We start from the raw sequence: 16,039 nt of genomic DNA, 5'->3' as shown, positions 1-16,039 counted from the left end.
GATAGCTGATTCTGGAGTAGATCAACTACAAATTATTACATGTAGTGTGCATTTGATTGTTTTGTTAGTTAATGCTAATCTGTTATGCTATGATTGTGTTGTTCTACTTGTTATGGTAATCTGTCAGCTTGTTTATCCTAATATGTCAGCTTGTTTATGCCAATGTATTCTGCTGTGATTGTGGTGTTATACTTTTTTATGCTAATATGTTCTTCTGCTATCATTACACTTTTTTTTAAAAATATCATAACAGTTATGGATCGAAAATGGATGCATGCTAAGCGATGTAGTGATGATTATGAGCTAGGAGTAGAGGATTTTATTTCATTTGCAGTTGAACATTCGGAGGATGAGAATAATATTTTGTGTCCATGTGTTGAATGCAATAACATGGTTCGACTTGGTGTTGAAGTTATAAGAGATCATCTTATTACTAAGGGTATTAATCAACTGTATAAGTGTTGGTTAAGCCACGGTGAAGTTTTAGGGGATGCTTCTTCTAACGTAGATACTGGTATGGGATTTGATACTTGGAAGGAAGACGAGACACACGAAGAACTTACGTATGATGATGACGGGGTAGAAGAAATGATTAATGCCTTACAAGAAAGCATTCAAGATTGTCCAGAGATGTTGGGTAACTTGTCTAGTGATGCAAAGAAACCATTGTATTCTGGATGTTCTAAATTTAGTAGATTATCTGGTGTGCTAAAACTGCTTAGCATTAAGGCGAGTAATGGCGTGACCGATAAATGCTTTACTGAGTTCATGGAAGCATTCCATGAGATTCTTCCCGAGGGAAACTTGCTTCCTTCTCGCACTTATGATGCTAAAAAGATGCTAACCTCAATTGGCTTGAGTTACGAGAGAATTCACGCTTGTCCAAATGATTGCATCTTGTATCGAAAAGAATATGCCTCATTAGAGAGTTGCCCCGAGTGTAGTGTTTCTAGATATAAGATAAATAAGGTGCCTGCCAAAGTCATGTGGTACTTTCCAATAATACCAAGATTCAGACGTCTTTTCAGTGTTCCAGTAGAGGCAAAGAATTTGACATGGCATGCGGATTCAGATGGAAGGGAGAAAGATGGTATGTTGAGACACCCTGCCGATTCTCCACAATGGGTCAAGATTGACAAAGACTTCCCTGATTTCGGAGCTGAACCTAGAAATTTGCGACTTGCCCTTGCAACTGATGGCATGAACCCTCATGATAATCAACGTAGCACTCATAGCACATGGCCGGTAATTTTAATGATATATAATCTTCCTCCGGCTTTGTGTATGAAGCGGAAGTATATGATGTTATCTACATTGATTTCGGGCCCAAAGCAACCAGGCCATGATATTGATGTTTATTTAGCACCATTAGTTGAAGATTTAAAGTTGTTGTGGGAGTCAGGTGTAGAGGTGTTTGATGCTCACCGTAAAGAAAATTTCAATTTAAAAGCCATGCTATTTGGCACTATTAATGACTTTCCAGCATATGGTAATCTCTCAAGATATAGTGTCAAAGGTTATAACGCTTGCCCTATATGTGATGAGAACACATCCTCGATTAGAATACCTAACTCTAACAAGATTGTGTACATGGCAAATCGAAAGGGGCTTCCTGTGAAGCATCGTTACCGAAAGTGGAAAAAGGTTTTTAATGGTAAGTGCGAAGAAGGTAAATTTCCTATTCCTTTGTCTGGGGATCAGATATTTAAGAAAGTGCAAGGGTTGAATGTGAAACATGGAAAACTAAATGCCAACCAACTCCCTAGTAAGGGCTATAAGAAAGAGTCAGTTTTTTTTGGTCTTCCATACTGGAAGAACTTGTATGTTAGGCACTTTCTTGATGTGATGCATATTGAGAAGAATATTTGTGAAAGTTTGGTTGGTACACTCCTTAATATGCCCGGCAAGAGTAAAGACGGGGAAAATGCGAGAAATGATTTAGCGCACTTGAAAATTAGAAAAGAATTGCATCCTGTAAAGAAGAAAGGAAGTCGTACCTATCTCCCTCCGGCATGCTACACTCTTAGTAGGAAAGAAAAAAAGGTGCTTTGTGAGTCTTTACATGGAATTAAGGTTCCAGAGGGATATTCTTCTAACATTAAAAATCTTGTCTCAATGAAAGACCTAAAGTTGATAGGTATGAAATCTCATGACTATCACATTCTCATGGAGCATCTATTACCAGTGGCTATTCGCTCCATTTTACCAGATCATGTTCGAGATGCAATCACCAAACTTTGTATTTTCTTCAGTGAGATATGTAGCAAGGAGATTGACCCGTCGAAGTTGACTAGCTTGCAAAGTGGCATTATTATTACTTTATGCCAATTGGAGATGTATTTTCCGCCTTCCTTTTTCGACATAATGGTCCATTTAACTGTCCACTTGGTTAGAGAAATCCAACTGTGTGGGCCTGCTTATTTAAGATACATGTACCCTGTCGAGAGATACATGAAGATTTTGAAGGATTATGTTATGAATGGAAGTCGACCAGAAGGTTGCATTGCTGAGCGCTACGTGCTAGAAGAAGCCATTGAACATTGTAGTCAATTTCTTTCTTCGCTTGAAGCTGTAGGGATTCCAAAGCCTAGATATTCGGGAGGGATAGAAGGGAAGGGGATTATGGGATGCAAAGTGTTAACTATATCCCATGACATGTTGAACCAGGCACACTTGTATGTTTTACACAATAGTACCGAGGTTGATTCGTATGTGGAGAGACACATGGATATTTTGAGGGCCCAGTATCGAGGTAAGAATGAGAAATGGATCACCGATAAGCATAATTCCACCTTCATTGAATGGTTACAAGTTCAAGTTGTAAAGGAACTAGATAAGTCACCATCTAGCATTTCTGATAGATTGAAGTGGTTGTCTCGAGGTCCTCGTAGGGATGTATTATCATATTCTGGCTATCAAATTAATGGTTATACATTTTGCACAAAGGATAGAGACAAAGAGATAACAAATCAAAATAGTGGTGTGACTATTGTGGCAGAAGCTATGCATATCTCCAGTACAAAAGACAAAAATCCAATATATGCAAAAATGTCTTATTATGGGGTAATTGATCATATATGGGAATTGGATTACAGTGCTTTTAGACTTCCTATATTCTGTTGTAGATGGGTTGATAACAATAGTGGTGTTAGACTTGAGAAAAGACATGGGTTCACACTTATTGACCTTAACAGAACGGGTAGTAAAGATGATCTGTTCATATTGGCAAGTCAAGCAAAACAAGTCTTTTATGCAACTGATCCAGCTAACAATAGATGGTCTTTTGTTTTATCAACAAATAAACGCCATCCCTTTCAGATTCATGAAATAGATGATATGGAGGATGCTTCTTTCATGTGTCCATCAGGCCCTCCCAACGATCTAGCCGATGATCAAGCCCCCGAAGATGAGTTCTATGTGCGCAATGATCACACAGAGGGGATGTGGATAGATGATGATGATTCTGAACCTTCTAATACAAGTAAACAGAAGAAAAGAAAACATTGAGATGGTTTCTTATGTTAGAAATGAAAACTCAAACTACTTTACTGGTCTGCTGATCTTGCTACTGATCCTGCACATTCTGACTACTAATTAAATATTGATCTACTGATCTTGCTACTTATCAATAGTATTTTGATGCTCTAAATATGTATCTACTGATTTGGTTCTAATCTGTTGCTTTTCCCATCTTTTTCATACTGATCAACTGATCTGCTCTAAATGCTGATTAAATACTGATCTACTGATCTTGCTACTAATCAATACTGATGTACTGATTTTTCACCGGTATTTGTTTCTTAAGTGAACTACTGCCAGATTCTATCAAAATATTGCCTGCGTTACTCTAATACGGGTGCTTGCATACTTAAAAACCTACATAAGTTCTTAATTGTACACATTCGTGCACTTGTTGATGCTAGTCAGTTGAGTCCTTGTTCTGAATTGAGATTATTGTTCTTCATTCGCTAGCAGTGGTATACTGAAACTTGAAACAGATTGATGTTTCTGATGAGTCGATACCTTTTATCGTGACTCTATGAGGAATTAGGGTTAAGGGATCAATTATTCTTGTTGTTATCCTCTTGTTTAGAAAATCAGAACAGTGGGAAACAACACAAACTTCAAAACCTATGGACTCCGGCACGCTGCAACACTTTTATTTATTTTGATAACCTGACCTTTTTGTACTTACATTAAGTGTCACTTGTTTTCTCAGATCAATGGCTTCTTCACAGCAGCATACCACTGAATTTGTTCCCCTCCCAAAGAAAGGAAAAGAAGAAAAAGGTCGTGGAGCCACTAGAATGAGTAAAGTTGTTCGAGCAAGGAATAAGGGGCTCAAATTTCAGATTAATTGGAACATCAATGATTTACCAATTGGTAAACATAGTGTACCTATGATGAGTTATTGGGGAACTAGCATCCGCACTAATGTCCCAATTACTCTTAAGACATGGAAAAGTGTTCCTCAACGTTTGCTAGATTCTCTGTTTGAAGATGTTGCGGTAATAATATCATTAGTACATTTTGTTAAATAACTATTCTTTATATGATGGTGAACATCGACATTGATTAATTTTATTCTTTACTTCTTAGATAACATATAACATTGACCCCAAGAAGAAAAAATGGATGTTGAAAAAAGCTAATGCTGCTTGGACGAACTTCAAATCCGATCTCACAAGAAATTGGATTTGGACACCGCAAATGGAAATACGTACAGCTCCACCAAAGCAATACAATTTTATCAAGCCAAATGATTGGAAAGAGTTTGTTCAAAGTCGACTTACAAAAGAATGGGCGGTATGTTCTTTCTATACTCGTTAAAAGATTTACAGAAGAATGAGTGTTTCATTACTACTAGGTTAATAAACCAAATGCATAATCATTAAGCATGTTGTTCGATAGAAAATGGAAAAGCTGCTGCAGATTGTGATAGTTGTAGTGTAGGATTGCACAGAGAGTCACAGGAACACCTAAAGCACAGCAAACAAAAAGCAAATGGAACCAATTCAGTATCAATTCAGAACTCCCTGATGTGGCTTTTCTTCTACATCTTGTTTTGTGTATTCCTTATAATTAAGTACTGTACATTTTACAAGAGAATAATGAATTAAAATTAATTAATCAAGAGAACTGTACAGGCAGAAAGTTAGATTAAAAGTCTGGAAATAAAAACGGTGTAGGCTAATGTCAAGTTGAAGAAAAACACCAAAAGTAATGAGCTAAATCTGGAAAAAATTAACCTGGAAAATACCTTACAATCAGTGCCACATTGTTTGGTTGTCAATTCTCTTCTCGTTGTACTTTGTGCATCTGACAATGCCAAAAATGCAACTGAATTATTCAGTCTCTCGCAAAGAACTTTGCACTGCTCTTGCAGTAAAGAGGTATCCGTGTTGAATGTTCGATGACCATCTACAGCCATTCTTCTCCCGAACATATCATTTATTACTTGATCTGTAGCATTATTTGATAATAATAAGTACCTGATCTTTAGCCTTATTTCAGCACTGCTAAACAGATCTTGACCTATTTTTGTTTATCAGGAGAAGAGTGCAGCCGCAAAGAAGTCTGCAGGGGGACATTTATATCATCAAAAGCGTGCTCGTAGAGGATATGCTCGATTTGAGCAAGATGTGGTAAATGAATTTTGAGTATTTCTATGTTTAAATTGATATAAAATGTATCCTAGAAAGGTCACAATTTTAATTTCTTGTAGATCGAAGAGATGGCTAAGAAACGCATTTATGTATCATCGGTTAGTCGAGCTCAACTGTGGAAATTAATGAGGACCGACAACAAAGGGAATATTCAGGAAGGGGCTAAAGAAGTTGCTAAGCGCATAGTATGAGTTTGATATGGAGTGATATCTGATTTGTTATATAATAATATGTTTATCAATGTAATAAATTTCTTTGTAACTTTGTTTCTTATGAATGCTGTAGGATTATTTTATGCATCAAGCTGAAAAAGGAGAGATTGAAGACACGGGTAGGCTAGATGTATTGTCTAAGGCCTTGGAGGAGAAACGATATGGTGGTCGTGTGAGAGGGGTTGGAGTTGGAGTGACAAATACAGATTATTTTGGAGCGATAACAACTAGAAAAGAGTATATGGATCAAGTGACAAAATTGTGCTCACGGGTTAAAATCTTGGAGCGGGAAATAAAGGATATGAAGAGCAGAAAGCCTAAGGGAAGAAAGAATCATTCGGTGGAGGAGGAGGAAGACGAGGAGGAGGAGGAGAAAGACGAGGAGGAGGAGGAGGAGAAAGACGAGGAGGAGGAGGACGATGAAATGGACGTCGAGGAGGAGAATCTTGATGGCTTAATGTTCGATCACATTCGGGACACGCCTAAGGCTAGTTCTCCTGAGGTAAATAGATTAAATATTTTCATTGAACCATGTGCCTATGTCAATTCCGTTTCTTTGACTGATTTAGTTGGCTTCCTAATAAGACTTTGGTTCCATTTCTTTGACTGACGCATACCTTAAAAATCTGATTGGACAAGGAAACTCCATTATGATCAGGACACACAACAATATAGATTAAAAGTTTCTCATATATAAGTTCTCATATACTTCTGGTATTAGATTAAAAGTTTCTCAACAGATGAGCAGCAACATACTGCAGTCAGCAGCAGCGTACTGCAGTCAGCAATATCAGCTGACTCGTTCTATTTTTGCTGGTTCTTATGCTCTCTAATTCAGTTTAAGTGCTTTCCTTTGAACAACTAACATGACAAAGTTTCATTTATAGGAGAATGTCGAAGTTTTGAAGCTAGATCACATTGGGGACGCAACTACAAAACAAGATATTTGTATTATTCCCGAGGTAAATAGATTGAACCAAATAATTCTGATTTGAAAAAACAATCTGCCACATTCTCGTGATTTCTGAATTAATTTAGATAAAGAAACATGACTAATGCGATTTCCATTGACGTTGATGTTGTGAATTTGTAACTCATTTGTTGACTCTTGTAGGGTTTAACTCGCAAATTAGCATTGTCCAATCCTCGGTATCGAGTGGTTGCTACGGGGAATGTTCACAACTTCAAAACTGGCACAGTGATGCATCTACTACCAATACCATCAGGATATGCACGAGTTTGTATCAGCTATTCTACGGAGATGGACACTCCTTTGCCCGTGCCGCTTGAAGGAGAAGCTGTAACCATCGGAGAAGCTATAGGGACCCTTGTTTTCTGGCCTATAGAACTTATTGTTCTAGATACGGCGGTAAAAATTATTTCTACATGTGTATTATTTATGGTTTTTAACATTGTTTATGAACGACGATTGTGTTACTTATAGGCGGAAATTTCTTCAAAAGATAATGACAAACAAGTAGAATCCATCAAAACTCCAACATCGTCAACAGGAGAATCTCACAAGGTAGACGACGGTTTTGAGGAAACTGTAGATGTGGCTACCCTTCCAGAATGCCTTTTTATGTTCCATATCTGTGTTTCGAAGATGGAACGTAACGAACAAATTAAAATGCCAATTCACATTGGAGTAACAACACAAAGCAAGAACATCTTTCTTGGTAGGAAAGAAATCTTCCGTCTCCTTGCACAGAAAGAACTTGAACTGCCCCATATATTGACATATATGTCGTAAGTATATATTCCTTTTTGTTTCATTTCCTTGAAATTAACTTATCCGTTTGAATTTTGAAATCTAGAGAATTGTTACATCTTCTTTCTAATAGTCCTTAATATACATATTTTTCCTTGAAAATTTATAGGAAGTTATATGATCGATGTTGTTTGACTGGATGCTCTGCTTTGTTTGGGTTTTTATGCCCATCGGGGATATCCCTCTTTACCGAATTTAAAAAAGGGGAGTCGAAGAAGGTAAAAGAGTGCAAAAGAAGTCGGACGCAATATATTGTAGACACACTAAAAGAAATGGCGGCTAAAGGAAAAATCTTCATTGCTCCATATAATGCTCAGTATAATATCTTTCACTCACTTATATTTAAATGTTTGCGTATTGAGAATCTTTCTCCTATGACTTAAAATTTGATATCTTGGTTCGTAGGTTTCATTCGGTTTTGTGCGTTATTGATCCTTACAATAACACAGTATATTACTTGGATTCTTTACGTACTCTTGAATTCATAGGAAACGAAAACGGCATCATTGGGGATTTACTTGAAATCGTTAACACGTAAGTGAGTTTAATTAACAACCATTGCTTGTCTTTAATTAAATTTTTATATGATAATTAACTAATGGTCTTGTCTTAATTTTTGTTTCCCTTTAGAGCACTTCTCCAATTTCGAAGTGGCAGGGAGCTTGCCACAAAGTTAAAGATGAACACAAAATGGATAAAAATACAAGTAAGCATTTTATATATTATTTTATTAGCTCGAGCTGAAAATGTATGGAATATTTACAGACCTGTGGTTTATTTTGTAGTGTCCTTGCCAAGAAGATTACATAGATTGTGGATATTATGTGATGAGATTCATGAAGGAGATAATCTCACACAAGCGACTTCAAATTCCTGAAGAAGTAAGTCTTATTTCTGCTGAACCTTTTTGTTTTGCAAATCTGAACTTAGTGTTGCTGTGTATTTTCCGGACACTGCAAAGATTAGCTGAACTTAATATGTTGGAGTGTATGGGTGCGTTATATTTTGAAACAGGGGAAGGAAAGTCTAGTTGCTGTGGGGGACTAATTTGTTGGAGTGTATGGGTGCGTTATACTAAAGGTCATATACATAATTGTCCATGCTTTTAGTAGAAGCAGTCTTTAATTGCATCGTTTTCTGACAAATCTCATCCTTTAACTAGATCATTTAAGTATAGAAGTAGTTTAGTGGTCTGAAATTTTTGGAGTCTGGTGTTGACAGTCCTGCTTATACTTCTACTGCTGTTGACTGTCCTGCTTCTTGTCCTGCTGCTGTGTTTGTTGATCAGCAACTGTCTAGCCATTGAATCAGCAACTCTGTTTGTTGATCGAGCTTCATAAATCAGACTAGTTCCTGTAAGTTATTTATAGGAATGCATAAGATATGAGAGAGTAGCATAGGCAGACTGTGACTGAGTACTCAAGATAGTAATCTGATTTAGTAATCTGGCCATACTAAATCTGATTTCTCATATAATCTGACCATATATTCCCTTTGCTAGCTGCTTCATAAATCCTCCTAAATCCCCAAAATGTACAGCAGAATCGTACAATAATAGCCAAGACAACCTGAGACTTGCTGCTGACCATATATTCCCTTTGCTAGCTGCTAGTTGTTAATGATTTCAGACTGGCTGCTAGAAATGCCATAGAAGCTGGTAGTTGTTAATGATTTCAGACTGGCTGCTAGAAATGCCAAGGAAGAAACATTGCAGAGTGAAATGGTTATGGAATTTTTCAATCCCATATTTAGTATGCAAGTGTTTGTAACTGGAAAATCAATATCTTGGATGAGCATTGGGTGTAACATTTTAAACAATTGTGTGGCTTGTATAGGTCACTTTGAGATAGGTTTGATACAAATTCACCTAATACAACCAACCTATGTTAAGTGATAATCTATTCCTATAATGTGAAGTTTAGATTTTTTTTCCATATATGGCACTTATTGTTTATTGTAATACTAATTCTTACGGGTTTTTTCCCATCTATATATGTATGAATATCTTATACCCCTATTGTTTCGCAGTACTTTTCAGATTGTCAGTTTCCAAGTTATGACACGGAGCAGATTGATGAAGTAAGAGTTGAGTGGGTGCGCCATGTTGTTCAACAAATGTATAATGGCTAGGTTACGTTGAATGAACCAACAAACATACAACTTTATTAATTAATGTATTTTGCGTAGTTTAATGTTTAGAATTTTATTTGTGACCTATGTAATCTGTTTTATTAGGATGACTTGTAAAAATTCTTTCCATTGAGGTTTGGGAATTAATATTCAACTATTCACTACTCTTCAATATATGGTTTTATTTTGCGGAAAAAAATGAAATGCTTTTCAGGTAGGCAGCGATATTATAAATAATTAAAAAAAAAAATTAAACAAAACTTTAACAGCGCTTCTTAACATCCGCTATTAGAAAATAATTTGAAAGATGGCGCCAAATCTTCAACAGCGTTTCTTTAATAGCGTTTATAATGTGCTATGAAAGAAACATTTGAATTATCCTAGATGTTACATATGACAGCGCTTTTGAAAAGCGCTATTAAAGGTACCTTTTACTTTTAATAGCGAAGCCATCAATAGCGCTTCAAGAAGCGCTGTTAAATGCATTATTAAGCGCTGTTAAATGCAATTTCTGTCGTAGTGTATTCCAGGTACGTACAAGACTAGGGTAACCACCCATCCCTTGAGGACTTTGTGAAGTGTATTGAATGCGAATCATGTGAACTTATATGTTGTTATGAATTCATGTTTGATGATTGGGAATGAATATGTTATTATGAATTCATGTTTAATGTTGAGAACGAGCATGTTATTATTATTGTTGAATCTATGTGAACGAGCATGTTATGAATTGAATTATGCTTTATAGATTCTATTGAACTATCATGTTATGGACTTTTATAATCGTTGAATTATGTCAAGCATGTTGTTCAAGTTTATTTGCATGTATGAGTAGTGCGCATGCAAGTTGTTATTATTGTTATGCTATAGTACAGGATGTCTAGCATAATTATTGAGCCAGTCGAATATTGCCAGTGAGCAATATATATTCTACCAAAGGGGTAGAATATGTTAGAGAGTCTATGTGAATTGAATTAAGGACAATTTGTGCTAAGGGCACACCCCGCTTGTTAATAGGAAATGTCGGGTTATCTCAAACAGTGTTTTTGAGAAGGAACAATGGGAGTAATTTCACTTGAGTCTATGTTTGATCACAAGTCCTAAAGAAGTAAAATAATGAAGTGTCATTGTTGAATTGTTTGATTGTTCAATTGTTTGTATGTTGTGTCTTGAGTCGCCTTGAACATAATATACCAATTAACGTAAAGTGTAACCCAAAAAAGCTTCAAAACTCTTGGAACGTATATACCTTGAGTATGAACAATGGGGGGAGTCTTGCCGGAAAACTTGTACTCCTAGAATGATACAAGACGTTGTTTCATTCTCTTTTATGCCGTTGTGCATTGGAATTCCTGTCGGTATGGCCCGACTGTCGGTAGTAGCCCGACTTATTTTGGTGTATGGTTGGCTCCCATCACCCTTTCTTTCCTTTTGAGGATACTTTACTTTACCCGTTCGAAGCTAATTTTTATTAATTTGTGAGTCAAGAGTCGGTCAAGTGTCGAGTCTTGTCTCCATGTTTTTTTGTTTATTATATGGCTTTTTCATGTGGATTATTTAATTTGTCGAGTGAAGCATGTTGGGATAGAATATTATTCTAGCTTGTTCGTACTCAGCTTTTGTTGACTTCGTGCTTCATGTCTTCTGGTCATGACCTTTGCCTTAATGACCCATGATGATCCATCAATTGCATTTGCGTTGTTGGGGAGTAGATTTTTAATAAAGCAGGTTCATAGAGATAACTTGCGGGAGAAGTTATCATGGGATGCGAGTTGAGAGTTTTATTCTTCCGTATTTTATAAACTCTATTTTTATTTATTGTCATGACTAATCCTATCTACAGTTAATGGATTTTTTTAAATGATTTAATACTTTGGATTTGGGCCTCAACGGTTCCAACTTGTTTTAATGACCATTAACTATTTATTGAATATGTTTTGAAAGTTAGTTATTTCCGCTGCGTAATTCTAGTAAATAGCCTTAGCCGTTATCACGGTGGCGGTAATATCTTGGTAATTCCTGTGTTTTAAGTTGGAAAATGTTTTATAAAAAGCAAGGAATTATTAGGGTGTTACAATGAAGCTGAAACCTATTTGCTCAACTGGGAGAGCAATGTGCCATTGCACTTGGATGTAGGTTCAACTCCTACATAGGTTGATGAGGACACATAATTATGTCCTTTAAGAGGATATTTAATGTTTTTGTCCAAAATAGATTACATAAATTTTCCTGTATTCAATTGAAAAGTAGATACAAACCATGTAAAAGTAAAGATAAGTGATTCAAAAGTAAATAAAGGATGTAAGGACATAAGCACTTTGTTTATCATATTCCTGTAACCTACTAACAGTAAACAAGTTCACCTGAGGACAATAGTCAGCTCCAGCAGAAATGGCAGCGTCTCCTTCCCGCAATGCGCTTTTCCTGTCACCAATTTTTCGGGCATCATAACATTTACTTAGATGCTTCTCCACTATTTCTGGGAAATCAATTAAGCAAAGCTAATAAGGCCGACATGATTAGCCATACAGAAATGTTAGTTTACTACAAAGTTTATATGACAGATAAATCAAATCAAATACAAATAGAATGTAGTATCAGATGAACTAGAGTGCAAATATTCAGTTATCGGCTTCTTTGTTTTATATATGTGTGCATGCTTATACACAGGTGCTTCTTCATGAGACAATACATAAGTTCTGATATGTTCAAGGAATTGAGTCTTACTGTTACGTTTTGTATCAGTACTAAATGCGGAAGGTGGTTTAAAGTGAGAGCAGTCGCTTCCTCCAGTAGAATTTTCCGCTTCTAGTTCAATCCCTGATAACCTTACCTTATCGGGTTCAGGCGAACAAGACATATCTAGGGCCTGACAATCAACATCTTCTTTGGCATTTAAGAGGCCTTTTGGTAACGATGGAAAAGTTGAAGTTGAGGGTAATTTCCCCAACTCATCCTGCTGTTCTTTGTTATTTGCAGAACTCAACTTCTTCTTGCTAAATGATCCTTCAGGAGTTCCATTCGGAATATTGAGGCATCCGGAATAACATTCCTTAACCATACCTCATCTGTGCTGCTATCTACCCAAAAAAATAGAAGTAATCGAATAAGAAAGAATTATATGAGGTCAAACGGTCAAAGTAAAGGTCTTTAAACTAAAATTAAATAAATTTATATAAAAATTAAATAAATAAATACAAAAAGTAAAGATGAAGCTACATGGGATTTGAACCCATGTCTTTTGTGCATTTGCACAAAGCTGGACCTATTGAGCTAGTAGGCTATTGTTATTAAAGACTAGTCTTATATGCACGCGATGCGTGCGGATTATATAAAAACTTAAAATTGTATTACAAACTTACAACCACTAAATATAAATATTAGATTAAATAAATGTTCACAAAGTAGTAACATTTTGAAATAAAAATAGAATTATATTAAATTACACAATATATTGCTGTTAATTCTAGATGTCTCAGAAGAGACATAAAAACTAAATTACAGTACCCATGAATATCTATATCACCTAAGAATAAATTATGTAGCTGAATAAAAGTAATTATGCAGTGATAGAAACTTAACATAATGATGCTAACGTAAACCCGTTAAAAGGCCAACATTGGGCTTAAATATTGGGCCTAAACAAAGAAGCTTACAAAAATGACAAATAGCCTGAATACAAAACTCTACCCAAGTTTTCACCTTTTTCTTTCATTACCCTATCTCTTGTTTTGCCGTGAAATTTGAAGGATGATTCAGCCGCAAGTCCTGCACCAGAGGAGAGAATATTGTTAGGTTATGATTCATATGACAAAACATAAATCATGCGGAAAAACCATAAAGCCAGGAAAGCATATTATTTACACAAAATCATTTAGCATAGTTTAGATGCATACACTTTGTTGCGTGCCCTCCCTAGCTGCGCCCGAACCGAACAAGAACAAGTCTTTAGGACTCCAAGTGTCGTCCCTCCGTAGATAGTCCACAGCACGTCCGGATCCGCCTTAAGCTTGACCAACTAGAATCGCCCTTAAGGTTGCTTAGGAATTTCGGCTAGTTAGGTGCAAGTGTATGGCTGATTTTTCTTCAAAATCTTACCTTTAGAATACTTCAATTGTGTCTATAAATTATGACCCTAGGCACCTATTTATAGAGGTATGGAAAAGGAACTGGAATCCTACTAGGATACGAATTAATTAAACTAGAATCCTAGTAGAACTCTTATTTAATTAATTTATCCTTTTAGGATTAGGAATTTAATCATATATCGAATCCTGATAGCTTTAGGATTCTTATATGAACACAAACACACACACGCACGCACAGCAGCCCACGAGGGGCGCCATGCGCGCGCGCGCAGCCCGCGAGCACTCGCAGCCCATTGCCACGAGGCCCACACGCTGCCGCAGCCTTGGCGCGCGCTGGGCCTGCCTTGCGGTGGGCCTGGTGCAGCCTTGGCTGGTGCGTTGTGGCGCGCTGGCTTGCTGGGCGATGGCCCGGCTTCGTGCTGGGCCTTCGTCTAGCAGGCCTCGTCCGATGCTAATTCGTACGATATGCTTCCGATTAAATTCTTGATTCCGGAATTTATTTCCGATACGAACAATATTTAATATTTCCGATTCCGGAATTAATTTCCGTTTCGAACAAATATTTAATATTTCCGTTTCCGGAATTATTTTCCGATTCCGATAATATTTCCGATTCTGACAACATTTCCGTTTCCGGCAATATTTCCGATTCCGGCAATATTTCCATTTCCATTAATATTTTCCGATACGTACCATCTTTCCGTTTCCGGCAACATTTACGACTTGGATAATATTTATATTTCCGATACGATCCATATTTCCGTTTCCGGTAATATCATCGTTTCCGGAGTATTCATTTCTTGCTTGTGACGATCTCAGCTCCCACTGAAACCAAGATCTGTCGATTCCGAATATCCATAGATGGAGTATTTAATGCCATTAAATACTTGATCCGTTTACGTACTATTTGTGTGACCCTACGGGTTCAGTCAAGAGTAAGCTGTGGATTAATATCATTAATTCCACTTGAACTGAAGCGGCCTCTAGCTAGGCATTCAGTTCACTTGATCTCACTGAATTATTAACTTGTTAATTAATACTGAACCGCATTTATTAGACTTCACATTATATGCATACTTGGACCAAGGGCACTATTTCCTTCAGTCTCCCACTTGTCCTTAGGGACAAGTGTGCATTTCCTAATTCCTTTGTCGCTCGATGCTTGCTCTTGAACATAAGGTAAGAGTTGTCATCCTTATTATGTCCAGAGGTGTTTTTCGGTTTCAGAGTTCAACTGATCAAATAAACAGATAATCATAGCATATGATTCATCCGAGCACGGCCATGAATTTTGAAGTTTCTAGCTCTCCGAGTGGCCTTGTACAACTTTTAAGCATCTCATCCCGATTTATGGGAGGACAATCCCAATCTTGCGATCTTGAGATTAGACTTCGTTTGATAGGTGATTACCTGAGCGTTGCCTTTATAGCCTCCTTTTACGGTACGACGGTTGGTCAACGTCATAGTAACCAGTTCTCAAACAAGTAATCTCAAATCACTCAGGTATTGAGGATTTAGTGTCTAATAATTTTAATGAAATTTACTTATGACAGATTTTCATCTCTTACAGTAAAGTTTCATAGGTCTGTCCGATACTAGTCTTCCCAAAGTAAGTATCTATGCAAATGATTACGACATTGCCATGTCCACATAGTTCAAGAAACAGAACTACTAGTCATCTTGCATTCTAGTCGTCTAACATTTTTTATGCGTCCATCTTTATAGAAAACTCCGACTAGGGACCATTTTCAACTTTTGACATTCAAGTTCACTTGATAGACATTTCTTAGTCACAGGACTGGTCCTGACAGTCTATCTTGAATATATTGTCAAATTGAAGGGACTCATCATTTAATACTAAACAGAGATTAAATGGAATATGAAAACACATTTCATATATGATAAATGTTCAACCCCAATGTTTTACAACCATGGGCCTCAAACCCATCTTTAAAACAGTTCGTGGAATTCAAAGCTATGCTTGATTTCTAGTGCCACAATGTGAGTGTTGTTTCTCACTTGTTGCATAGGTTTAGTTATCATGCTTTTCCAATCTTAATATCCTTTTCATCGAATGTTTTTCGAGATACGATGATAAAATCTTTTGAGTTTGTTTATTATGTGATCTAGTCTTTCTTACTACATTAGTGGTTCTACGCATTTTGCAATGAA

The 16,039-nt window shown here is 36.7% G+C and overlaps 1 protein-coding gene and 1 long non-coding RNA gene across 2 annotated transcripts; both read left to right on the top strand.

Moving 5' to 3' along the window:
- Window positions 1–255: 255 nt before the first annotated feature.
- Window positions 256–3,507, top strand: LOC110786669 (uncharacterized). The gene has a single exon (XM_021991231.2). It carries the CDS (start codon window positions 256–258, stop codon window positions 3,505–3,507), a length of 3,252 nt encoding a protein of 1,083 aa, XP_021846923.2.
- A 4,816-nt stretch (window positions 3,508–8,323) lies between these two features.
- Window positions 8,324–9,720, top strand: LOC130460894 (uncharacterized). The gene is made up of 3 exons (XR_008921118.1): window positions 8,324–8,355; window positions 8,435–8,530; window positions 9,678–9,720. It is a non-coding gene; the product is annotated as an uncharacterized lncRNA (long non-coding RNA).
- The last annotated feature ends 6,319 nt before the right edge of the window (window positions 9,721–16,039 follow it).

Source organism: Spinacia oleracea, chromosome 5, assembly GCF_020520425.1.
Source record: "Spinacia oleracea cultivar Varoflay chromosome 5, BTI_SOV_V1, whole genome shotgun sequence".
Classification (NCBI taxonomy): domain Eukaryota; kingdom Viridiplantae; phylum Streptophyta; class Magnoliopsida; order Caryophyllales; family Amaranthaceae; genus Spinacia; species Spinacia oleracea.
This window is presented reverse-complemented; position numbering and strand designations above follow the sequence as displayed.

Coding starts and splice junctions, on each gene's coding strand:
- LOC110786669 (XM_021991231.2), top strand. CDS start 256: ATGGATCGAAAATGGATGCATGCTAAGCGATGTAGTGATGATTATGAG.